Below are 26,188 nucleotides of genomic sequence, written 5' to 3'. Positions count from 1 at the left end.
TTTTTTTTTTTTTTTTTTTTTTAGATCATCTCACAAATGACCACCACACCCTCACACTATACCCCCCCCCCAACCCACCCACCCCCCAAATTTTTTTTTTTTGAAACGGTTAAAAAAAACAAATATTTATTTTTATTATTTTATGTTTGAAATACCGTCTTCCTTCGCACCCAAGAATTCCAACCCCCCCCCCCCTCCCCCCACCCGAATCCCCCCCCCTAATTTTTTTTTTTTTAAGATCATCTCACAAATGACCACCACACCCTCACACTATACCCCCCCCCCCCCCCCCCCCCCCCCCAAATTTCATTTAAAAAAACACAAATATTTATTTTTATTATTTTATGTTTGAAATACCGTCCAACCATCGCACCCAAGAATCCCCCCCCCACCCCCCCCCCCCTCCCCCATGTTTTTTGTTTGTTTTTTTTTTTTGCATTTTTTTTCGCATTTTTGGAAAATAATGTAATAAATGTCCACACCCCCACACTATACACCCCTCTTCACTCCACCCCTCCCTCCTTTGTGATTGAAAATGAGAGTCCCTTCACCTTTAAAAAGAAAATAGATGAGCGGTCTGCACCCGCAGGGCGGTGCTCTTGTTAAGACTGGTCTTGTTGAATTTCAGATGAACATATTTTTATAGACTAAGGGAATGATTTAAAAATAAGCACAATCAAAATGTGAAACACTTATATAGAAATATACTATTTGATCATTCCTTGAGATAATAACTTTGTCACTTAATTATTGATTCATACAGTATGTTTGAGCAGCAATCATTAATTTATCATAAAAAGTAATTGGATAAGCTTTGTCATTAAGAACATCATAACTCATGATAAAGAAGAATGTAGCTATTATCTGTGCCTTTTTTCTTGCTAGACTATCCAACCTGTTCCACGGGCTTGGAGATAAGTCTGCGTTAAAGGCAGATATCTACCTCAGCTTGTTGCGGCTCTCCAGAGATGCAGATCTGGCCTCCATGGTGATCACAGATCTTGACCAGGTCAGCTCAAGTTTTCTTTGAAATATCTGATAGAATTCTTTTTAGCTCACCTGGTGAGCTTTTGTGATTGCCTTTTGTCCGTCGTCCGTCGTCCGTTGTGCGACGTCAACATTTGCCTTGTACACTCTCTAGAGGCCACATTTATTGTCCAATCCTCATGAAATTTGGTCAGAAGATTGGTCTCAATGATATCTTGGATGAGTTCGAAAATGGTTACGTTTGCTTGAAAAACATGGCTGCCAAGGGGCGGGGCATTTTTCCTTATATGGCTATATATGGCTATAGCAAAATCTTGTTAACACTCTAGAGGCCACATTTATTGTCCGTTCCTCATAAAACTTGGTCAGAAGATTCATCCCAATAAATATCTTGGATGAGTTCGAAAATGATGTCGGTTGGTTGAAAAACATGGCCGCCAGGGGGCGGGGCATTTTTCCTTAAATGGCTATAGTAAAACCTTGTTAACACTCTAGAGGCCACATTTATTTTCCAATCTTCATGAAACTTGCTCAGAAGACTTGTCCCAATGATATCTTGGATGAGTTTAGAAGTGGTAACCTTTGCTTGAAAAACATGGCTGCCAAGGAGCGGGTAGTTTTCTCTATATGTATTTAGTGAAAACAGTCTAGCCATAATGTTAAAGAAAGATAACCTGTACATACTTTCTAATAGTTAAGTAATAGTTAACTCCCTTGTATAAACCTGGGACTTCTTACATAAAATGTGGTGTACATAAAGACAGTAGTTTGCATGCAATTTAATAAACCTTTCTCATAAATTAAATGTACATGTACTAATGCACTGTAGAGCTTTATCTTTGATCTTTACTGATAAGCCAAGTTAACCTACTGTGTTTTGGTGTATTTAGCAGACTACTGTGCTATGAAACTGTTTCCATGGCAACCTTGTTATTTGGCATTTTCTAAATTACAAAGACTCTTTTGATTGAAATAACTTTTTTAAATTCTTCTTATTTTTTACATTTGAGTAACTGGAGTTTTCCACTCTCCATAAATTGTGTTCTTTAGATTAAGTTAGACTTATTTTATAAACTTAATTTTTGAAGCAACTTCTAGACTAACAGAAACTAATATTTATATCAGTTTTTTTGACAGATTGCGAACTTCTTGGATATGACGGTTGAGTTCGAAAATGGTTTGGACCGGTAAAATAAATTGGCCGCCAGGGGGGGGTCATTTTTAACCAGGTTTTTCGAAGTAAGGAAGGAAGGGCCATAACTTTGTTGTTTATTGTCAGATTTTAAAATCATTTGGCACATTTGTTCACCATCATTAGACGGTGTGTCGCGCGAAAGAATTACGTCGATATCTCAAGGTTAAGGTCATAATTTGAGTTTGAAGATAAAAAATGGCCATAAATGAGCTTGTTCGGGCCATAACTTTGTCGTTCATTGTCAGATTTTAAAATCATTTGGCACATTTGTTCACCATCATTAGACAGTGTGTCGCGCCAAAGAATTACGTCGATATCTCCAAGATCAAGGTCACAATTTGAGTTTGAAGGTAAACAATGGCCAAAAATGAGCTTGTCCGGGCCATAACTTTGTCGTTCACTGTTAGATTTTAAAATCATTTGGCACATTGGTTCACCATCATTCGACGGTGTGTTGCGCGAAAGAATCGCGTCGATATCTCCAAGGTCAAGGTAACACTTTGAGTTTGAAAGTCAAAAATGGCCATAAATGAGCTTGTCTTGGCAATTACTATGTCATTCATTGTGACATTTTAAAATCATTTGAAGGTCAAAAATGGCCATAAATGAGCTTGTCTTGGCAATTACTATGTCATTCATTGTGACATTTTAAAATCATTTGGCACATTTGTTCACCAGTATTGGAGTGTGTGTCGCGCGAAAGAATTACGTCAATATCTCTAAGGTCAAGGTCGCCACACCTAAAAATAGATAAGTGTTTTTTTTCATTCAAAATCGGGTCTGGTAACCGGACCCATTCCCAATGGAAAAAAGTATATATTTTTCCCAAATGGGAGCAAAAAATTCCCAATGGAACCAAAAAAAAAAAACATTTTTTTTTTTTTTTTTAGATCAATATTTTGTTCATCTCCCATCCACATAAGATCAACCTTAGTAAATATAATACTGGACACACTTGTATCCTCAATTTTGAAGCATGTGTTAGCAAAACAACAACAACACTAATTTCCCAATTTTAATAGCTTAATTACGTTACCTGATGTCATATGCTTACTTACTCCGATAGGATCGTAATTTATCCGGAATTTTTCGTCCGAGGAATCCCACACTTTTCATAAACCCATCAGGTAGGTCAGAACGGTCACATAGTGCTGTGTAGCCGTACAACCAAAACGGGACATTACCCAGAATTCACTCTTATTCCGGATGGCGATATACTAAGGCCGACATTTTTGTTATTGACTTAATTGTTGCTTCTGTTTCGCTGGATTCTTCTGTTTAACAGAATAGAGAAGTTTTTGTATTGCGTTAAAACATTCTCCGTATATATATCCGTGTATTTCTGTATTGTTTTGTGTATTTGTTTGTTTGTTCAAGGCAAAATATGCCTCAAACACGTGGCACATGTGGACACATAAGGGCAGCATGGTACAACCATGGTAGCTGCCTGTCGTGTGCAGGATGTACCCAGGATAACTGCTGCCCTTTCTGTGAGCATTGGTCTGCAGATACCTGGGCCATAAAGCGTCGACCCTTCAAGAGTCGTGGACGCAACAAGAATAGTTCAGATCAAAGTAGGGAAAGTTCCGTGTGTCGGGACTTTTCACCACACGATCTTGACCATATGCCACCAGTAGCTGCCAGGCATCGGTCCCTACCCCGTGACGACACCAGACAAAATTTGCCCGGTCCGTTCATCGGGAATGACCAGTTGAATGACTCGGCATCAGATCAACGTAGGGAAAGTTCCGTGTGTCGGGACTTTTCACCACACGATCTTGACCATATGCCACCAGTAGCTGCCAGGCATCGGTCCTTACCCCGTGACGTCACCGGACAAAATTTGCCCGGTCCGTTCATCGGGAATGACCAGTTGACCGGTCCGGAGACTTCACCGGTCACCGGTCAACATTGACCGGTCCGGTCACCGGTCATGCTATGACCGGTCACCCGGTCACCGGTAAACCGGTCACTGACCGGTCCGGTCACCGGTCATGCTATGACCGGTCACCGGTCACCAGTCATTGACCGGTCCGGCCACCGGTCATGCTATGACCGGTCCGGTCACAGGTCAACCGGTCACCGGTCATTGACCGGTCCGGTCACCGGTCATGTAATGACCGATCCGGTCACCGGGTACCGGTCTGTGCCACAGACAGTTCCGGTCACCGTAGATGTTGACACTACCTTGTCAGTACTCCACAAAGGTAGACGCAGCCGCGTTTCTACTGTGAGTCACAGACGTAAACGTGTAGTGTCTGATGTTTCCGGCTACTCCTCCACCTCGGGCTCGTCGTCGTATGACTCATCGTCTACTTCAAATAGCCCTCATCATTATCGGAGGGGACGTCGTTCACGCTCACCGAGTGTTTCTCGGCGTAGATTGCCTCGTAAAAAGCGATCACGCCAGCGCTCGGGGAGACGTTCGATCAGGAAACATCATTCCCAGCGCCGCCGAACAGTGTCTCGGCATCGCAGGGATAAGGGACTTAGACCTTCCTCTATTAGGCGCTCTCGGACTCCTAGGTCCCCTAGTCGATCCTTCTCTGAGGAATCTATTGACACCCTTCCACGTGTGTCGGCCTATATTTTGGCCTCAACACACACTTCAGCCGTTCCTACAACCACTGAGCATAATTTGTATTCAAACACTAGTTTGCATACATATCAGGCTCAAGGTACAGGGGTTAATCTAACCACTTCGGCTGCGTTTTCAGCCCCACGGGTCTCTTCCACATTGCATAGAAGTATACCCTGGGCTGCCGCTACACCATCAAATCCCAATACTTTGTGGATCCAACAGTCGCCGGGAATCTTTGTCCCTTTTTTGACTGATCCTTTACCAGCGACCTCTGGTATTCAAAGTGAGTCTGCTGACTTGATCTCTGAGAGACCTAACTTACCAGCTATATCTTTGATGGTGCCGGAAAACGATTCTCTCATGATAGAAGCAAATGAATCTATTATTCCTACTTCTATATCCACCGGTTTCAATCAATCCAATGCTCCCGCAGACGGTTCGATTGAGGCGGGTTCGGAGTCTGATGAGGCCGAACTTTATTATTTGGCCTCCATCAATCAGGTATACGAACTTATGTTCAATACCTTAGATGAGGACTTCTGCCCCCGCCCTTCCTTGTCTCTTACAGGATCTGCGGTTACCGTTACAGAGCAGGTAGCACGCAGACGAGAGCCCGGCAGGATAAGTAAGGCTACTTCCCGAGTGGATCTACGCCTTCCTATTGGCTCTTCCACAATGGCTGTTTTCCAGTCACTTGAACCAGCCAATAAGCCTTCGCCATCTCCATGGAAAGCCCCTAAGGAGCTGACGGAGCCTAAACAGATGGACGGCGGGAAAAGTTATAAGGCCCCGGTACCCGACCCTGCTACCGGTTTGGACCTTTCCAAACTTCCAGTTCCTGATGCTGACATTAGTAAGCTGTCACTTACAATGCCTTCATCATCTACCCATACATCAGTCCCTCTTTCCCTGTTGGAAAATTGGGAGCTGAGAGAACGCCGTTCCATAGGTCTGGCTAACCAGCTAGATCTCATGGCAGCCACAGCCTTAGACTTGGTTTGGGAGCTCTCTGATTCAATTCCAGAGGAGCTCCGGGCCTTGTTGATACATCTTTCACGTACTACGCAGTGTTCATCTCACAATGCTGCGTCGTCTATGTCTGAGATGTTAAGGCTTCGGAGAGACCTCATCCTCTCTTCCTTGCCCAATAATTTCCTTTTGGAAACAGGCGTAAACTCCCTTCGAACTGCTCCACTAACAGCAGAGTCTCTTTTCGGAGGGAGGATACAGTCGGCACTTACTGCTGATCGTGAAGATCAGATACATGCCTCCTTAGCTAGGAGCAACTCTGGCCAGGGCCCTGTGGTTTTTAAGCGCCCTGCTTCTAAGCCCCCAGGAGCCCAACCGGCCAAGAACGCTAAAAGGGACAGTTTCCCTACTAAGCGTCCGTCTGCTCCACGTCAGCCCACAAATAGGCCTCCTTTTCAGAACAGAACAACTTCCTATCGGAAGCCTTCTGTAAAACAAAATTGGAGTAAGGGCAAACCCAATGCGGACAAGAAGTCATTTAATCCTTCTTCCGGCAAGGGTGGACCTCCTAAAGGTCAGCCCTAGGTCATACCCCTTTCTACCGCCACAACCTCTGATGCCGGAGGTACCAGTCGGGGCCAGACTTATGCACTTCGCAAATCGATGGCTCCAAATAACTTCAGACGCGTGGGTTCATTCTCTTGTCACACAAGGCCTCACTTTTCAATTCGAAAAAAGGCCCCCACTCTCTCGCGTCCCAATAGATCTGGTATCTCCGCATCCACAACTTCCAGACTCCATTCTCGGACTCCTGGAAAAACAGGCGGTAGAAAGGGTTCATGACCCTTGTTCTCCAGGATTTTACAGTCGCCTTTTCCTTGTTCAAAAGAAAAGCGGCTCCTGGAGACCAGTCATAGACTTAAAAGTGTTCAACACGTTTCTAGTCAAACCTACTTTCAAGATGGAGACTCCTGCCTTCATTCGGCGCTCCATCAAACCCATGCAATGGGGGGTTTCCTTGGACCTGGAAGATGCATACTTCCATGTTCCTATCCATCCCAACTACCGGAAGTACCTGCGCTTCTCCTTTCGAGGCCAGGTCTACCAGTTTCGGGCGATGCCCTTTGGATTGGCCACAGCTCCACGAGTTTTCACCAAACTCATGGCTGCAGTGAGCGCACACCTCCGATTACACGGGGTTCAACTGCTTCAGTATTTCGACGATTGGCTCTTACACCAGCTCGATCGTCAACTGCTTCTGCTACACCCAGAGTTCTCTTGGAAGGAGCTCCTCTCTTTAGGACTCCTTCTCAATGTAGCCAAGTCAGACCTCATTCCCTCTCAGGATTTCATATTCGTGGGAATGAATTTTCTGACCCACATCAATCGGGTCAGGGTCTCACCGCAACGTATATCAGACCTCCTTTTGAAGGTCAGATGGGTGCTGTCCCAATCTCATATCACAGCTCAAGATTTCCTCTCACTCAACGGTATCCTGAGCTCTGTAGCAGACTTCGTGCAGTTGGGACGTCTCTTCCTACGTCCTCTTCAGCACTATCTCTCAGCTCGATGGAAATGGTCTCCAGAGAATCTGCTAACACAGATTCCCATCCTTCCGTCCTTAGTCCCCCACCTTCTATGGTGGCTAGACGAGAAGACCCTGTTGGCAGGAGTACCGCTTCTTCCCCCGCAACCGTCTTTACATCTCATAACGGATGCGAGCATGGAAGGTTGGGGCGCTCACCTGGAACCCCACAGCCTGACATTATCAGGATTGTGGTCTCCTCAGGAGTCTCTCCTGCACATAAACAATCTCGAAATGCGAGCAGTCTTTCTAGCTGTTTCTCAATTCTAATCACATCTTCGGGACTCCTGTGTGATGGTATCGACAGACAACACATCAGTCGTGGCTTACATCCAGAAACAGGGCGGTACACACTCTCACTCCCTGTATCTGGAAACAATGAAATTACTTGTTCTTTGCAAGAGCCTAAACGTCTCTCTCTTGTCCAAACACATACCAGGTCGTCTCAACGCCCTGGCGGACGGTTTGTCTCGCAAACACCAGTTACTTCCATCGGAGTGGACACTTCATCAGGAAGTGGCCAATCAGATATTCCTCACATTCGGTTATCAACTGGTCGACCTGTTTGCGACCAGATACAACCACAGACTTCCTCTGTATGTGAGTCCAGTGTACGAACCAGCAGCGTGGGCGGTAGACGCGCTTTCGTTCGATTGGGATCAACTGGACGCTTACGCTTATCCCCCACCCATTCTAATTCCCCAAATCTTCGGGAAAATCAGTGTGAGCTCTTGCCGGATCCTCCTGATAGCCCCTTGGTGGCCCAGGAGATCCTGGTTCAACGACCTTCTCGGTCTCCTGTGCGAATTTCCCAGGGAACTCCCGCACAGGTCAGATCTCCTATCTCAGAGAGGCAGACTTCACTTGGATCCAGACATGTTCCACTTACACGTCTGGCCGTTATCAGGCAATCCCTGCAGAAGAAACGCTTTTCTGTCAGGGCTTCAACGCTCGTTGCCTCTGCAAGGAGAAAGTCCACCAGAGCAGTCTATGATGCTCGCTGGAAACTCTTCTCTAATTGGTGTGTTCGAGGGAAAATTGATCCCCTCAATCCCTCTGCTAGACGCATAGCGGATTTTCTAATCTATCTCTTTGATATTAAGAAACTTTCTCTTAGCTCCATCAAAGGATACAGGTCTGTGCTTTCGCATACCTTGGCTTTTCGTAAGTCATCACAAGTCTGTGCTGACCCAGCCATTTCGGAACTGATCCGAGCCATGGAACTTAAACGTCCTGTGTCTCGTTCTCTTACCCCCAAATGGGATTTGGCTTGTGTTCTTGGATCGCTTATTAAAGCTCCCTATGAACCCCTTAATCAGGCTTCTTTACAGTTCCTAACCTGGAAGACCGTTTTCCTTCTTACCATGGCTTCATCCAAACGTAGAAGTGAAATTCATGCTCTTTCTATCGAAGAAAGCCATCTTCGTTTTGATTCCTCCGATGGCTCTGTCACCTTGTTGTGTCAGCCAGGATTCCTTGCTAAAAATCAACTCCCCTCAATGGCTTCTAAACCCTTCAAGGTCCCAAGTCTTTCTAGAACTTGTGGTAATGAAGATGAAGATAGACTCCTCTGCCCTGTCAGGTCTTTGAAGTTCTATCTTAGTAGAGTTAAGTCTATTCGAGGTTCTCACAAGAGACTCTTCATTCCCTTAAAAGGGGGGGCGATGTGTCTGCGGCTTCTATTTCCCGTTGGGTAGCCTCGACTATAAAAAGGGCTTACTCTTCTCTTTCTTCAAGGGATTCATCCCTTTTTAAGATTAGACCGCATGAATTACGAGCAATGTCGGCTTCGTGGGCATATATTAATCATACCCCACTCTCTGACGTGCTTCAAGCTGCTTTCTGGAGGAATCAGACTACTTTTTCATCTTTTTATCTTCGTTCTCTGGAGTGCCAACAGGACAACTTGTATTTGTTGGGCCCCCTTGTGGTTGCACAAACGGTAGTATCTTCTACGGCATAAGTATATTACGCTTATCCGTGAATTAAGTTAATACCGTAATAACGAAGATTAGCTGAGAACCCGAGATATGGGTTCCGCTTTGATGGGGAGATTTTCGCGAACCTTCCCGCCTCAGCTGCAAATTCAGCATATGATATCAGGTAACGTAATTAAGCTATTAAAACAAATTTTTCTAGTAAAATTCATTTTGATTAGTAATTACTTACCTGATATCGGTAAGTCCCACCTCCCACACCGCTCTTCGTCTAATATTTCATATTTTTTATTGGAATAAGAGTGGATTCTGGGTAATGTCCCGTTTTGGTTGTACGGCTACACGGCACTATGTGACCGTTCTGACCTACCTGACGGGTTTATGAAAAGTGTGGGATTCCTCGGACGAAAAATTCCGGATAAATTACGATCCTATCGGAGTAAGTAAGCATATGATATCAGGTAAGTAATTACTAATTAAAATGAATTTTACTAGAAAAATTTGTTTTAGTCAAAACCCCGCAAATTTTCCCAATCTAAAGGGACGTGGCCCCATTCCCAAAATGGTGAAAAAACCCACTGTAGATTGATTTTGAAACAACTGTGTAACTATTAACAATCAGTAACAATGCACATTTTGATTTCGAGTTGTCTCTCTTTATCAGACTTTTTTTCTAATTGAAATCAAGGTCAATTTTACACAATGGGGTTAACGATACACATTTTGAATTGTCTCCCTTTATCAGACTTTTTTTCAACTGAAAACCTGGTTTTGTGACAAATTTGTCCCTTGTCCTTATATTTATTTAGTAAAAAAGGCTTGTGCACAATCTGGAAGTCACATTTTTTGCCTAATCATCAGAATTTTTTAAATAATTCTTTGAATTACAATTTTTAATAACTTTTAAATTCATTGATGATAGTTAATAACTTATAAATTCATTAATGATAGATCAGGTATATTTTCGATATTTCGTAAGAAATGAAATAAATGCTTTAAACTCTCTGTAAGTGCAGATAGTTTACATCAGTGATCAGTGATGATCTTTGATCAGTGCTTATCATTGCCTGGATGCTAAGAATAGGAGTGCTCTCATTCGATTGGATGTTTACCTATGTTACTTTGCCTGCTACACTTCAGAATCAGGGGACTGGCACATTGTTGACCTCTCCCATAAGAACTAATCAACCAAAACATCGGGGTATACATGTGAAAGACTAATGCTAGACCCCCTGGCTCTAAGTTGAACGAGTTAGTCCACTAATTGAAAGATTGGGGTTAGTGAATTACTAATCTGCCAGACCTGTTTAATGTAGCAACTGTTAGCCTGTTTAATGTAGCAACTGTTAGTTTTATCATGGAGGTGAGTTTAATGTTCTAAGTTGAAATTACACCAAGTAAAAGTGACTTAGTCTTATTTTTCTCTAAATGAAAATTTTGAATTAATGATTTACTGTGTTTCACTAACTGGGAATGTTAAGTTAGTGGAGTTAGTTTAGTTGTTTTAACTAAGTGCAATTATTAGTTAAGTGATTACTTAGGCAAAGTGAATTCAGGTTTTTTTTTCCACTTTTTGGGAAGATAGCCCATGGCTTTGGAATTGGGAATTTTATCGGCATTTTCATGAAATTGGGAAAATAAATTCATTAGCCTTTTTTTCCACACGAAAAGTCCACTGATTAGGCAAATACTAAATTTGATATAACCCTTTATAATCATTCAAATTAAAAGAACAAAATCATATAATACTTTGTTATATGTAATTGAATTAAAATTGAGATAAAATACACATAAGACTTCTCCAAAAAAAAAAAAATATTTTTTTTTTTTTTTTTTTTTTTGAAATTGGGAATTTTTTGACACATTTTGGGAAAAAAGTATACTTTTTGGGATTGGGAACATAGCCAAATTTCGGCTATAAAATCGTGCCAAAAAACCCCTGGAATTAGTATTTTTTTCTCTAAGTGAAAATATTGAGTTAGTGATTAAATAAAGAACAGGACTTAGTGAATTTATGCAACAACAAGTTAGTGTTTTTAATAAGTGATGAGTGAAAATAGTGAATTTATTAAATGACAAATCTCAGCTAATCTTTTAATAAAAGTGATTTAGTGTGTTGTGATTAACACAAGCTATAAGTGATTAATCAAAGCTGAAGAAATGGATTTAAACTGTTTGTTTTCTGAAAGTGACTTACATTAGACTAAAGTGAATAATACAATGAAATTGAGTTCTTAATTATTTGTTTAGTGAAGTGAATTGAGTGAATTCAATTATAGTAATCACGGGTGTTTGTTTATCCTAGTGCTTTATACAGGCATTTGCCTCATACTGAACACAAACTGTTGACCAAGTTTAGACATGAAAGTGTAAAATTGTTTTCAAAACCTTGTTTTAACTATGATTAACTTTTGAAAGTTTATAAATTGTATTTCTATATGAATTGTTTGTATTGTTTGCATTATTGCTTAAATATAAATGATGAATGTTTGGAAAGAATAAAAATAGTTTAGTCACATTGTTGTTGAAGAACAGGTTATTCTCTTTATCTCAGGTGAGCGACTTTGGGCCTTTCAGGCCCTCTTGTTTACATTTATTTTATATCAAATCGTTTCACTATTGAATCTCTGAATTAATATTCCCCAGATAAAATTAGTATTCAGTGCTCGACATTAACTTTTGAAGCCACTGGTCCCATCGGACAAGTAGACCAAAATTTCACTTGTCCTAACCAAAAAGCAACTTGTCCTGACCATTTTATCTTATTCTACTCAGTACTTTGCAAAATAATGAAATAATACAAAATGCTCAAATCATAAACTTTAATCGTTCAAAAAACATGTTAACATAATTGTAGGCAATTTCAATACAAAAAGAATTGACTAGAATAACAGGAAAACTCGAGATTATTGATTTTTAAACATTATACAAAGCCATAATACCAGACAAAAACTTGTGTTTTGCCACCATAAAGCAGAAAATGTTCAAAGTGATGTATATGTACAGTATTGAACTGATATGTTAAACCACGGACTCTAGATGATCAATATACCCTCCGTGGTTAAACAACATACACATAGGTCAACCCTACAGTCTATCAAGACTCATGACCTTTACCGGAAGAAGAAGAAGATGACGTCACTACGTTAATTGTCTGTAAGATTGGTGTGTACCGGTGTCGTAAAATGCATATTCTTTACAAGGGCAAATAACCTTGTTATCTTGGCAAAGAAAAATGTTAAGGGTTGCTTCCCTTGTGAACAGTACGGTGTAGTATCACATGGAACTATCGGAATATCTCGCGCTTTGTCGTTTCAACGTAAACAAAATATAATGGTAAAACTTTTGTGGTAACTCCACAGAAATAATGGATTTAAAGGCATTTATTCTAAGTAATTAAATTATAACAACCACTTGTCCCTTCGGACTAGCAAATTCTTTATTTACTTGTACAGACTTACAATTTGGTTGTCCTGGACAGTCAGACTACCGTAAATGTCGAGCCCTGGTATTAAATAGAATGGGTCTTCAAGAATGAATTTGTGGCTCAGTTCTTTTTATGCCCCCAAGGGAAGGCATATAGTGATAAGGCCGTCTGTCCGTCTGTCTGTCTTTCCGTCACACTTTGCGTTTAGGTTTCGAAGAATTCTCATAACTTCCATGTCGCTTCATATGTAATCTTCATATTTGTTATGCATGTGTATATGGTCAAGGCCTCTCCATACGCATACTAATTTGTACCCCTCACACGTTGACCTTCAACTTAGGGTCTGCGTTTATGTTTCGAATTCTGCGTTTATGTTTCGAAAAATGCTCATATCTTCTATGCCCCTTCAGATGTAACCTTCATATTTGGTATACATGTGTATATGGACAACTCCTCTCCATACGCACACTAATTTTTAGCGAGGCTGTTTTCGGGGAAAACCCGAGCTATTGTCATAGCCAGCTTGTCGTCCGCCGTCCGCAACAGGCGTCGTGCTAAAACCTTAACATTGGCCATAACTTTTTTAATATTGAAGATAGCACCTTGATAGTTGGCATGCATGTGTATCTCATGGAGCTGCACATTTTGAGTGGAAAACTTTCAAGGTAAACATCATCCTTTAAGGTCTAGGGTCGAAAAAACAAAGTCAAGGTAAGTAATAAGCTTTAAATGGACATAGTTATCTGACCTGCCCACGTATATATTTTTAGCTCACCTGAGCACTACGTGCTCATGGTGAGCTATTGTGATCGCCTTTTGTCCATCGTGCGTTGTGCGTCGTCAACATTTACCTTGTTAACACCCTAGAGGCCACATTTATTGTCCAATCTTCATGAAACTTACTCAGAACATGTGTCCCAATAATATCTTGGACGAGTTCGAAAATGGTTCCGGTTGATTGAAAAACATGGCCGCCAGGGGGCATGGCAATTTGCTATAGTAAAACCTTGTTAACACTCTAGAAGTCACATTTATTGTCCGATCTTCATGAAACTTTGTCAGAACATGTGTCCCAATAATATCATGGACGAGTTCGAAAATGGTTCCGGTTGGTTGAAAAACATGGCCGCCAGGGGGCGTGGCAGTTTTCCTTATATGGCTATAGTAAAACCGTGTTAACACTCTAGAAGTCACATTTTTAGTCCAATATTCATGAAACTTTGTCAGAACATGTGTGCCAATACTATCTTGGACAAGTTCGAAAATGGTTCCGGTTGGTTGAAAAACGTGGCCGCCAGGGGGCGTGGCAGTTTTCCTTATATGGCTTTACTGTATGGTAAAACCTTGTTAACACTCTAGAAGTCACATTTGTGGTACAATGCTCATGAAACTTGGTCAGAATATTTGAACTATTAATATCTGGGCTAAGTTCAAAAATGGTTGAGATCAGTTAAAAAACATGGCCGCAAGGGGGCGTGGCATTTTTCCTTAAATAGCTATTTACTACAAAACCCTGTTAACACTCTAGAAGTCACATTTATTATCCAATCTTTATGAAACTTGATCTGAACATTTGTTCTAACAATAGCTTGAGTGAGTTTGAAAATGGTTATGGTTTGTTGAAAAACATGGCCGCCAGGGGGGGGGGGGAGCAGTTGTCCTTATATGGCTTTAGTGAAAACTTGTTGACACTATATTAGCCACATTTATTGGCCAATCTTCATGAAACTTGGTCAGAACATTTGTCCCAATGAAATTTTGCCAGAGATTGAAGCTGGGTCATATGAGCTCAAAAACTAGGTCACAAGGTCAAATAAAAAAAAACAACATGTTAAAAGTCACTTTTTTGGTCCAAAATAATCTTCATGAATCAGCTTGCATTTTTTTCTGAATAGTCTAGTTCCTTTGGCTTTCAGGTGAGCGCCTTAGGGCCTGATGGCCCTCTTGTTGTTAAATATCAAAGCGGCGCTGTAGGCGGCATTGTGTTTCTGACAAACACATTGTGGTAAAAAGTCAAGGTTAAGGTCATCCGTTATGGTCTATGGTAAAAAATACAGATTTAAGGGAAGTAATAAGCTTTAAAAAGGGAGAAAATTATTCAATATTGAACATAGCCACTTTATATATTTGGCATGCATGTGCATCTCATGGAGCTGCACATTTTGAGTGGTGAATCTACATTCACGGTGGTGGCTTTTAATTATTTGCTACTAAAAATAGAGATTTGTTAGAGACAATTATTTTCAAGGTAATTTATATAATTATAAATCTCATATATTTCCGAACCAAGAATTGAAGTTGTTTTCACAGTCACTGTACAGATTTATTATTTTGATTATTTATTATCCAAATGATTGATTTGTCAAAGTTTTTTTTAAAATGATATAATTATAATTTCTTTGATGTTCATTATAAACCTGTGGACTTATGCCCATAGATACATGATAAACTCTGGCTATGTTCTCTTTTTAACCACAGGCTTTGGTTGTCAGTGATGTCTGTCATGGTCATAATTGACTGTGAGACCCCCCCCCCCCTCCCCCCCCCCCCCCCGGTTGGATTGGACAAAATTCAAGGGAAGTAATAACCTTTAAAGGGAGATAATTTGTATACCTGCCAAATGATAAATAGAAATTTAATTTAAATGCGGCGCGGTAGGGGGCATTGTGTTTCTGACAAACACATCTCTTGTTGGGCCACTAGGCCAAAGGTCAAGGTCACTGTGACCTATAAAAAAAAAAAAAAAAAAATTCTGACAAGCTTTCGCAGCCGAGCGTGGCACCCGTTATGCGGTGCTCTTGTTACCCCTCTCACGTTGACCTTGAACTAAGGGTCCGCATTTAGGTTTCAAAATCTGCGTTTAGGTTTCGAAAAATGCTCATATTATCTTCTTTCAGATGTAACCTTCATATTTGGTATGCATGTGTATATGGACAACGCTTCTCCATACGCACACTAATTCTTACCCCTAACACGTTGACCTTGAACTTAGGGTCCGCGTTAAGGTTTCGAAATCTGCGTTTAGGTTTCTAAAATTGCTCATATCTTCTATGTCGCTTTAGATGTCACCTTAATATTTGGTATGCATGTGTATAAGGTCAAGGCTTCTCCATACGCATACTAATTTTTACCCCTCTCACGTTGACCTTGAATTTAGGGTTCGGTTAAGGTTTCAAAATCTGCGTTTAGGTTTCTAAAATTGCTCATATCTTCTATGTCGCTTCAGATGTAACCTTCATATTTGGTATGCATGTGTTTATGGCCAAGGCCTCTCCAAACGCACACTAATTTTTACCCTCTCATGTTGACCTTGAACTAAGGGTCCGCGTTTAGGTTTCGAAATCTGCGTTTAGGTTTCTAAAAATGCTCATATCTTCTACATGTATGTCGCTTCAGATGCAACCTTCATATTTGGTATGCATGTGTTTACGGACAAGGCCTCTCCATATGCACACACATTTTTACCCCTTTGACCTCGACCTTGAGGTTAGGGTCCGCATTTAGGTATTGAAATCTGAGTTTAGGTTTCCAAAAATGCTCATAACTTCTATGTTGCTTCAGATGTAACCTTCATATTTGGTATGCATGTGTATATATGGACAAGAACTTTCCATACGCACACACATTTTTGACCCCTTTCACCTTGACCTTGAACTTGGGGTCCGCGTTTAGGTTTCGAAATCTGCGTTTAGGTTTCGATAAAATGCTCATAACTTCTATCAAAGCGTTTTTGGGGGCATATGTCATCCTATGGAGACAGCTCTTGTTGTTTTAGCTTTTGTTTAAATTTTGTCAATAAACCAGTTTATATTTTATATTATAAAAAAATAAGCACAAATTCTTTTCGGAAAGCCTTTTAGCAACTTGAGACGCAGAGCTCTCATTAAAAATTATTTGGCTATTTTCACCATTTTGTGAATATGGTCGCCGTTTTCAATGTTAAGGAGCTATTTAAAAGCAAGTAAATCTTGTAAAGCTTTACCCATGATAGGTAAAGCTATGACAATTGAAGCCATATCTGTTGATTGTTTTTTTGTTTTTTCAAACAATGTTTTCTGGTAACAAAGAAGTAAAAAACTTGTTGCTACATATTTTTGCCAATTTGCATCAATCTTCAAAAATTGCATTTTAACCCACCAAGCCTGAATTATTATACAGTGATTTTTAGCTCATCTATTTTTTGAAAAAAAATTATGAGCTATTGTCATCACCTTGGCGTCGGCGTTGGCGTTGGCGTTGGCGTTGGCGTTGGCGTTGGCGTCGGCGTCCGGTTAAGTTTTGCGTTTAGGTCCACTTTTCTCAGAAAGTATCAATGCTATTGCATTCAAACTTGGTACACTTACTTACTATCATGAGGGGACTAGGCAGGCAAAGTTAGATAACTCTGGCGTGCATTTTGACAGAATTATGTGCCCTTTTTGTACTTAAAAAATTGCAAATTTTGGTTAAGTTTTGCGTTTAGTTCCACTTTTCTCAGTAAGTATCAATGCTATTGCATTCAAACTTGGTACACTTACTTACTATCATGAGGGGACTGGGCAGGCAAAGTTAGATAACTCTGGCATGCATTTTGACAGAATTATGTGCCCTTTTTATACTTAGAAAATTGACAATTTTGGTTAAGTTTTGTGTTTAGGTCCATTTTATTCCTTAAGCATCAAAGCTATTGCTTTCATACTTGCAACACTTACTAACTATCATAAGGGGACTGTGCAGGCAAAGTAATGTAACTCTGACTGGCATTTTGACAGAATTATGTGCCCTTTTTATACTTAGAAAATTGAAAATTTGATTAAGTTTTGTGTTTAGGTCCACTTTATTCCTACAGTATCAAAGCTATTGCTTTCATACTTGCAAGATTTATGAACTATCATAAGGGGACGGTGCAGGCAAAGTTATGTAACTCTGACTGGCATTTGGACGGAATTATGGGCCCTTTATACTTAGAAAATTGAAAATTTGGTTAAGATTTATGTTTTGGTCACTTTACCCCTAAAGTATCATAGATATTGCTTTCATACTTGGAACACTCACAAACTATCATAAGGGTACAGTAAAAGGACAAGTTGCATAACTCTGGTTGTCATTGTTACGGAATTATGGCCCTTTTTTGACTTAGTAACTTTTAATATATGGTTAAATTTTGTGTTTCGATCCACTCGAAGTATCAAGGCTATTGCTTTCAAACTTCAAATACTTACATGCTATCATGAGGTTACTGTACCTGGCAACTTGAATTTTACTTTGACCTTTGAATGACCTTGACTCTCAAGGTCAAATTATTAAATTTTGCTAAAATTGCCATAACTTCTTTATTTATGATTAGATTTGATTGATACTTTGATGAAACTACTCTTACCTGACATACCACAATAGACTTCACCCAAACCATCCCCCGTGCCCTCCCCCCCCTCCCCCCTCCCCCCCCCCCCTAATTTTTTTTTTTTTTTTTTTTTTTTATAAGATCATCTCACAAATGACCACCACACCCTCACACTATACCCCCACCCCACCCCCCCACCCCCCCCCCAAATTTTTTTTTTGATTTTTTTTTTTTTTTTTTTTTTTTTTTTTAAGATCATCTCACAAATTATCACCACACCCTCACACTATACCCCCCCCCCCCCGATTTTTTTTTTTTTTTTTTTTTTTTCGCTTTTTTGGAAGATAATGTAATAAATGTCCACAACCCCACACTATACACCCCTCTTCACTCCACTCCTCCCTCCTTTGTGATTGAAAATGAGAGTCCCTTCACCTTTAAAAAGAAAATAGATGAGCGGTCTGCACCCGCAAGGCGGTGCTCTTGTTTTTCTTCTTTATTAAGTACCAGAAAATGGCACTTTCCCAACGAGGAAAAAACTGCAAATTTTTCAATTGCTGACAAAAAAATTCCCAATTGATTTTTCTAAAAAAAATATTTTTTTTCAATAAAGTGCAACATATAATTAGTTTCCCTATGCAGCTCTATGACTTGAACGTAAGTAAATATAATTTTGACAAGTTGACAGCATTTAGTTATCAATTTTATAGTATTTGGGTGCACAAATTAAAATACAGTAATTTCCCAATATGGAGACTTCACAACGTTAATTTTGCCAATTTCAGGGTTTTTCGCGCACAATTTATCCAATTGGGCTGGTACTGGTACGTTTCCCTATTGGGCAAAAGAAATCGATGTTATATTATTTCTTCCCTCTGCTTTTTCATTGACCGTTCCAAGGGTAACTGGTAACTCCAGTTTTAAGCTCACCTGAGCACAACGTGCTCATGGGTTGTGCTCATGGTGAGCTTTTGTTATCGTGCGGCATCAACATTTTGCCTTGTGAACACTCTAGAGGCCACATTTATTGTCTGATCTTCATGAAACTTGGTCAAAACATTTGTACCATTGATACCTCGACTGAGTTCAAAACTGGGTCAAAAGCTAGGTCACTAGGTTAAAAAAAAAGAAAAACCTTGTGAACACTGTAGAAGTCACATTTGATGCCAAATCTTCATGTAACTTTGTCAAAATGTTTGTCTAAATGATATGTTGGTAGAGTTCAAAAATGGTTCCGGTCCGTTGAAAAACATGGCCGCCAGGGGGTAGGGCAGTATTCCTTATATGGCTAGAGAGAAACCTTGTGAACACTCTAGAAGTCATATTCTTTGCCCAATCATCCTTAAACTAGGTCAAAACATTGGTTTCATTGATATCTCAGACCATTTCAAAAATGGTCCAGATCGGTGAAAAAACATGGCCGCCAGGGGGCGGGGCAGTTTTCTCTATATGTATATAGTGAAAACATGTGAACACTCTAGAAGTCACATTTTTGGTCCTATCTTCATGAAATTTGGTCAGAAAATGTGTTTTCTGCATATGACAGTTGAGTTCAAAAATGGTTTTGATCTGTATAAAAACATTGCCCCTAGGGGGAGGGGGTCATTTTCCTTATATTTATATAGTAAAAAAAGCTTGTGAACACTCTAGAAGTCACATTATTTGCCTAATCATCATTTTTTTTTTCTAAACATCAATTATATAGATATCTCGAATGAGTTCGAAAATGGTCATGATGGGTTGAAAAACATGGCCGCAAGGGGGTGGGGCAGTTTTCTCGATATGTATACAGTGAAAACATGTGAACAGTCTAGAAGACACATTTTTTGCCCAATCTTCATGAAATTTGGTCAGAACATTTGTTTCCTGGATAAAACAGTTGAGTTCCAAAATGGTTTGGATCGGTAAAAAAAACATGGTCGCCAGGGGGGGGGTCTTTTTCCTTAGATTTATATAGTAAAAACTTAGTGAACACTATAAGTCACATTTTTGCCTGATCATCATGAAATTTTGTCAAAACATTAGTTATGTTGATGTCTCGGACGAGTTTGAAAATGGTCGTGATCAGTGGAAAAACATGGCCGCCAGGGAACGGGGCAGTTTTCTTTATACATATTGTAACACCTGCCTTGTAATTGTTTACTTTGTTTTTGACGATGCTGGAACAGCATCATCCAAGGTATCATAACCATGAAATTTTTTTTCACAATGGCGACCTATGTAAAAGACCGAGCCAGTCCGATTGAGATAACTCGATTTTTCAGTTACTTGCCTTTTGCATTCGCCATTGCGTAGGAGATTGCTCGTCATTGATAACATTCTCCTAGCAGAGTTGTCGTTCGTGTTTCAACATTCAACAATGGCCGCCCCCATGAGAGTCTCGATTCAAAACTTTCTTACTGCATAAATTGGCTTTGTTCGCTATTTAGAAGCTGTCATTTAGGATATATGATTTATTTATTCACTAAATCTCCGCTTATGACAACAATAGTTGGAATTCGAAGGATATATACTCGATGTGAATAAAGGACTTTCTGGATCGTAACAGATGGACACGGCAAAACTGGCATACTGGTATTTTTAGTTATCAATATAAGTCACATTGTGCTTTATAAATTGTATTCGAGCATTTTGCGACTATGATACCCGATATCAACATTTCATCGGGGATTTGCAGATCACCAAGCTGTCCTGAAATTCAACATTGATTTCAAACTCTTTACTGGTTCGTACTCTTTCTTAGTGTTAGTACTTTTTATCATTTTAAAGTTAAATGAACTGTGTCACAGTAAAAGAGACATTAAGGCGATTGTGGCCAGTTTGGATCTAGATCAGCCTGCAGTCGCTTGAAAGCTGTTTGCTTAAAAGCGTTTTTTTGACAATAACAAATAATTTAATTGGATACTGATTGACTGCGCTTTTCCTGTGACCTGGCTCAAATAATAGAATTGTCATTAATCAAATTATTTATTTCGAACATTAATCAATTGTTTTTCTTGTCCCTCGGGATCAATGACTCCAGCACTTTCCTGTTGAGAATTGAATACTGCTTAAGGCGATGCTAGGGGGCGTGAGAGATGTTGCACCTTCCATTATCGCTTGATTGTTCATTGTCGGCTCGGGTACTACGTACATGTACCCCGGGTACCCTTAAGTATACTTACATGTATCCCGGGTACGGTAAATATACTAAAATGTACCCGGGAAATTTAACCCTAAATCAGTCGTTGTCGACTATTTTTTTGTAATTACACATTTATGTCAATTTTCTGTAGAATGGCCTCTATATTATCGGAACACATACTCAAAAAGCATGTTGATGCAGAGTTTTTTCCAAGAGAAGTGTGTTTAAGATAATCGGTTGCGTGTTTTACAACATCGGATTTTGGGCGCGAATACAACTCGGGTACAGTCTAATATGGACCGAGTACAATTACATTTATTTACCGTACCTGGGGTACATGTAAGTATACTTATAGAGTACCCAGGGTACATGTAAGTATACTTAAGAGTACCCGGGGTACATGTAAGTAGTACCAGAGCCGACAATGACCAATCAAGCTCCATTATCCCTCATGAACCGACTCAAAAAAACGAGTCGGCAATATTTGACTTAATTTTTGGTTTGGTTGCTCTCGAGGGATCGAAAATTTCAGAATCTTCCTAAAAGCCCTACGGGTTTGATCCCCAGAAGCGACATTGAAAACTAGCATACTTTGTTATCTAAAAGGCTGCTAAACCTGATATACAATGATAATGTGAATTTTCTCTCACATGATGTTCATCAGTCATATTATATAAAAACTTACAGCAGTAGTAAACAACTGGACAATAATGAATGAACGCATCTTTCATTTGTCTTTGACACTTTGATTTTGACATGGCCTAGATTTAAATATGTGACTGGACTTTACCAGCACTCTTGTAACAGAGCTAAAGTTTAAATGTACCATTGAAGATCACCTAAATCCAGATTTGCTATTATAGACGTGTGAAAAATTTTAAGGGTGTGACAAGTAAGCAAAAATTAGTCATTACCCAGAGGCCACAACTGATCTATGACTGTATTAAAACAAGAAAAATCAGTGCCTGATTTAGATTTCCTTAGATAGTTCAATAAAAACTAATTTCATAAGCCTGGTAACAGTTTAACGGTAATGCTACCAATGTGTCACACCAGGGCCTTGAATTTGAAATCTAGGACATGCATGGTCATTTCTTCATGAAATCAGGACACAAAATTGTATTTTAAGTCCTTAATTGACCTGGCTATAGTTCTCAGATTATTATAAGCTCAATCAGTATATTTATATCATTATTTATGCTTTGTGTATTGTAAACATATACACAATCATGCAGTTACATCATAGCAATAAATAATATCAAAGCTACCCATACTATAAAGGTCATTGACAAAGCCTATGGTCAAAATGTGAACACATTGAATGTAATCGCCCTCTCGTGCCAGCAAAAACAACACGTTGACAGGTTGTCATTTTTGACAGTTCTACTTTCACTTTCATTTTGTGATATTAAACTATTAACAATTATGTGGCTGAGAAAAATATCGCCATTGCTTTTTATGCCCCCGGTAGGGTGGCCTATATCAGTTGAACTGTCAGTCAGTCAGTCAGTGTGTCAGTCTGTCTGTCCGTCCGAAAACTTTAATGGCCATAACTTTTTTAATATTGAACATAGCAACTTGATATTTGGCATACATGTGCATCTCATGGAGCTGCACATTTTCAGTTGTGAAAGGTGAAGGTCATCCTTCAAGGTCAAATGTCAAATATAAAGCGTCTGTCTGTCTGTCCGAAAACTTTAACATTGGCAACTTTTTCAATATTGGCGTGCATGCGTATCTCATAGAGCTGCACATATTGATTGGTGAAAGGTCAAGGTCATCCTTCAAGGTCAAAGGTCAAATTTTGCAATATTGAAGATAGCAACTCCATATTCGGCATGCATGTGTATGTCATGGAGCTGCACATTTTGAGTGGTGAAAGGTCAAGGTCATCCTTCAAGGTTAAATGGCAAAGTATATGGCTTCAAAGCTGCGCAGCAGGGGGCATTGTGTTTCACAAACACAGCTCTTGTTTAATATATTTTCTGCACATTCCTTTAAACAACTTACATCAATACATGATTTTCTTCGTTAATTCAATCATTCCTGACAGACTTGTGTACATATTTCGCTTACATTTTGACGCGCGTAGGAAGGACCGCATTCCTTCCGAAATGTGTATTCATACTATTGCCTTCGAGGAACTTATCTGATGTTTGACGGAAAGGGCCGAAAATGTGCGAGTGTGGGTCAAGTTCCCCACAGGTACTACTTTCCCGTTCCCCCATTTTTTTTTCCGTACCCAATTTTTTTTTCGTTCCCAATTTTTTTTTCATCCCCAATTTTTTGTTCGTACCCAAATTTTTTTCGGTCCCAATTTTTGTGTTCCCAAATATTTTTTCGTACCCAAATTTGTTTTCATACCCAAATTTTTTTTGCAAAATTTTTGTACCAAATTATTTTTTTTCGTACCAACCTACACAATTGTGGTGATTGTGGTGATGTAGATAAACTTATGTTTATGCTTTTATATTCATCCTCTCAAAAGCATCGTCACACCAGTACTGTCAGTACTTTGATTATTCTTACAATAATGATAATTTAAATTACATTTTTTAATAACTTATAAATTCATTAATGATAGTTAATAACTTATACATTCATTAATGATAGATCAGGTATATTTTCATTGTAGGATAATTCTTAAGAAATGAAATAAATGCTTTAAACTCTCTGTAAGTGTGGATGCATATAGTTTACATCAGTGGTCAGTGCCGCATCTCTTCTGACCAGTGCTTATCTTTACCTGGATACTAAGAATGGCAGTGCTCTCATTTGATTGGATGTTTACCTAGGTTACTAGCAATATATGCCAGCTACACCTCAGAATCAGGGGACTGCTCGGTCAGCAGCTGGAGCGTCCAAGGCGAGAGTCTTCAAGTTTCAAGTTTGTTTATTTGTGATATAGGCCTCCGGCCCCTGACACATATATATTACAATCCATGCAAAACAATGGTGTGTGCACAATTGGTTGGAATAACATGTAAGCATATAATCGAGTGGTCAACGATTCTTACAATAACATGCTAAAAGATTGTACAACATTTGTATTTAGTAGAGCGGAAATGTATATTATATATAGATATACACATACATTCACAAACATATACATATACATACATATACACATATATATATATATATATATATATATATATATATATATATATAATTATATATATCATACATAGAAATATATACATGTTATAAAGTAAATATACAACGTAATGGTCCCTGCATATAACCTACCCCAATAGAAGAGACTTTCGAATAGTATTCTAAAAAATGTATAGCGGACTTTAGGTTATATGGGTAGGGCCTATAATACATTGACACACATGGTATACCGAGTAGTAGGCCCTATCGAAACAAAATATAGGACTTTGTCGGTAGGAACTACATTTTAAACATAAGTACACTTTTACAATTATTTAACACAGAGCCAAGTCTTGTGGAAACCCACATAACTAGGTTATATCAAAGCTCAAGAATTAATGTTCGCGTTTCAATGGCGTTAACAATGTAAGAAGAAGTTTGTTTTATTGTCTGTTCATTTTTACTTGACAACAGTATGCACAATTTGAGTATACTTGGGTTTATGAAAAAATTTACGTTGTATATATGTTTTTCGGATATCATGCAATGCAGGGCACTTTAATATGAAATGTAATTCGTTTTCTACTTCACCAGTTTTGCAAATTGGGCAAAACCGTTGTTCTCTAGTTATACCGCGATAACTGCCCGTTTTATTTTCTATCGGAAGAGTTCCGCAACGAAGTTGTGCAAAACTGCGCCTAAATTTACGCACAGATAGGATGTCTAGGTATGCTTCATGTTCGTACTGGGACTTAATATGTTTGTAAAGTTCCAATTTGAGGGATGTATGTACTATACTCCACCAGTTCTGTAAGTATTGGGACTTAGCCCGTTCTCTAAATTCATTTATAAATTTGAGTGGGTTTGAGACATGCTGGTTCATCCAAATGTACTGAAATCCATTTTTGCTTAGTAAGTCATTAATTTCATTGGCCCAATTAAAGAAGAGATTTATGTTTGTGTTCAATAAGAAATTTGTAGCATTTTTTTAGCCGAAATTGTCAAAAACTAGGTCACCGAGTCACTTAGTGCGTTTTAAATATTCAGCATGTTGTCCGCTCTCTAATTCAATTAGTTTTCATCCAATCTTCACCAAACTTGGTCAGAAGTGTAATCCAGTTATTTGTTTAGTGAAAGTGAAGTTTGTGAGTGAATTCAATGATAGTGATCACAGATGTTTGTTTATTCTAGTGCTTTATACAGGTATTTATCTCATACTGAACACAAACTGTTTACCAAGTTTAGACATGAAAGTGTATAATTGTTTTCGAAACCTTGTTTTAACTATGATTAACTTTTGAAAGTTTATGAACTGTATTTCTATATGAATTGTTTGTATTGTTTGCATTATTGCTTGAGTATAAATGATGAATGTTTGGAAAGAATAATAAAAGTTTAGTTATATTGTTGTTGATTTTTCTTGTGCCTCAAGCTAGGCTCAGCCGAGTCCCAGTAGCTTTCCTCGTCACAGTATGTGATAAATAAATAATAATTAAAATTATTGACTTCATTTTAATTTGATAGGCGGCATGACGGGTGAAACGCTTCAGTTTATAGTGAAAACATGTGAGCGACTTTGGGCCTTTCAGGCCCTCTTGTTTAATGTTTGTGCCTTTGTAATCTACAAGAGTGTTGTTTTTAGTCCATTTTTTGTGTCTCACTTCTTTGGCATAAATTAAGGACTGCATGGTGTAATAAGGGGGACTGCATGGTAAAATAAGGGGGACGGCATGGTATAATAAAGGACAGCATAGTAAAATAAGGGGGACTGCATGGTATAATAAATGACTGCATGGTATAATAAGGGGGCATGCATGGTATAATAAGGGAAATGCATGGTATTATCAGTCTTGGCATTAACTTTTTTTAGGCACTAGCCCAGCCGGGCTACCAGCTTGGAAATTTCACTAGCCCGAATCAATTTTAACTAGCCCGAAATAATTGTTGTAATTATTTTACATTTT

The 26,188-nt window shown here is 39.2% G+C and overlaps 1 protein-coding gene across 1 annotated transcript in view; it reads left to right on the top strand.

Moving 5' to 3' along the window:
- The window catches only part of LOC127870087 (eukaryotic translation initiation factor 3 subunit M-like), a 68,650-nt gene that overhangs the window by 20,727 nt on the left and 21,735 nt on the right, over positions 1-26,188 (top strand). The window contains exon 4 of the mRNA XM_052412750.1: positions 886-1,009. Within this exon, the coding sequence (XP_052268710.1) occupies positions 886-1,009 (124 nt within the window). The remainder of the gene's footprint in view (positions 1-885; positions 1,010-26,188) is intronic.

The sequence above is a fragment of the Dreissena polymorpha genome, chromosome 1 (genome assembly GCF_020536995.1).
Source record: "Dreissena polymorpha isolate Duluth1 chromosome 1, UMN_Dpol_1.0, whole genome shotgun sequence".
NCBI classification, from domain to species: domain Eukaryota; kingdom Metazoa; phylum Mollusca; class Bivalvia; order Myida; family Dreissenidae; genus Dreissena; species Dreissena polymorpha.
Note: the sequence above shows the minus strand (reverse complement) of the source record. Positions and strands in the feature narration are given on the sequence as shown.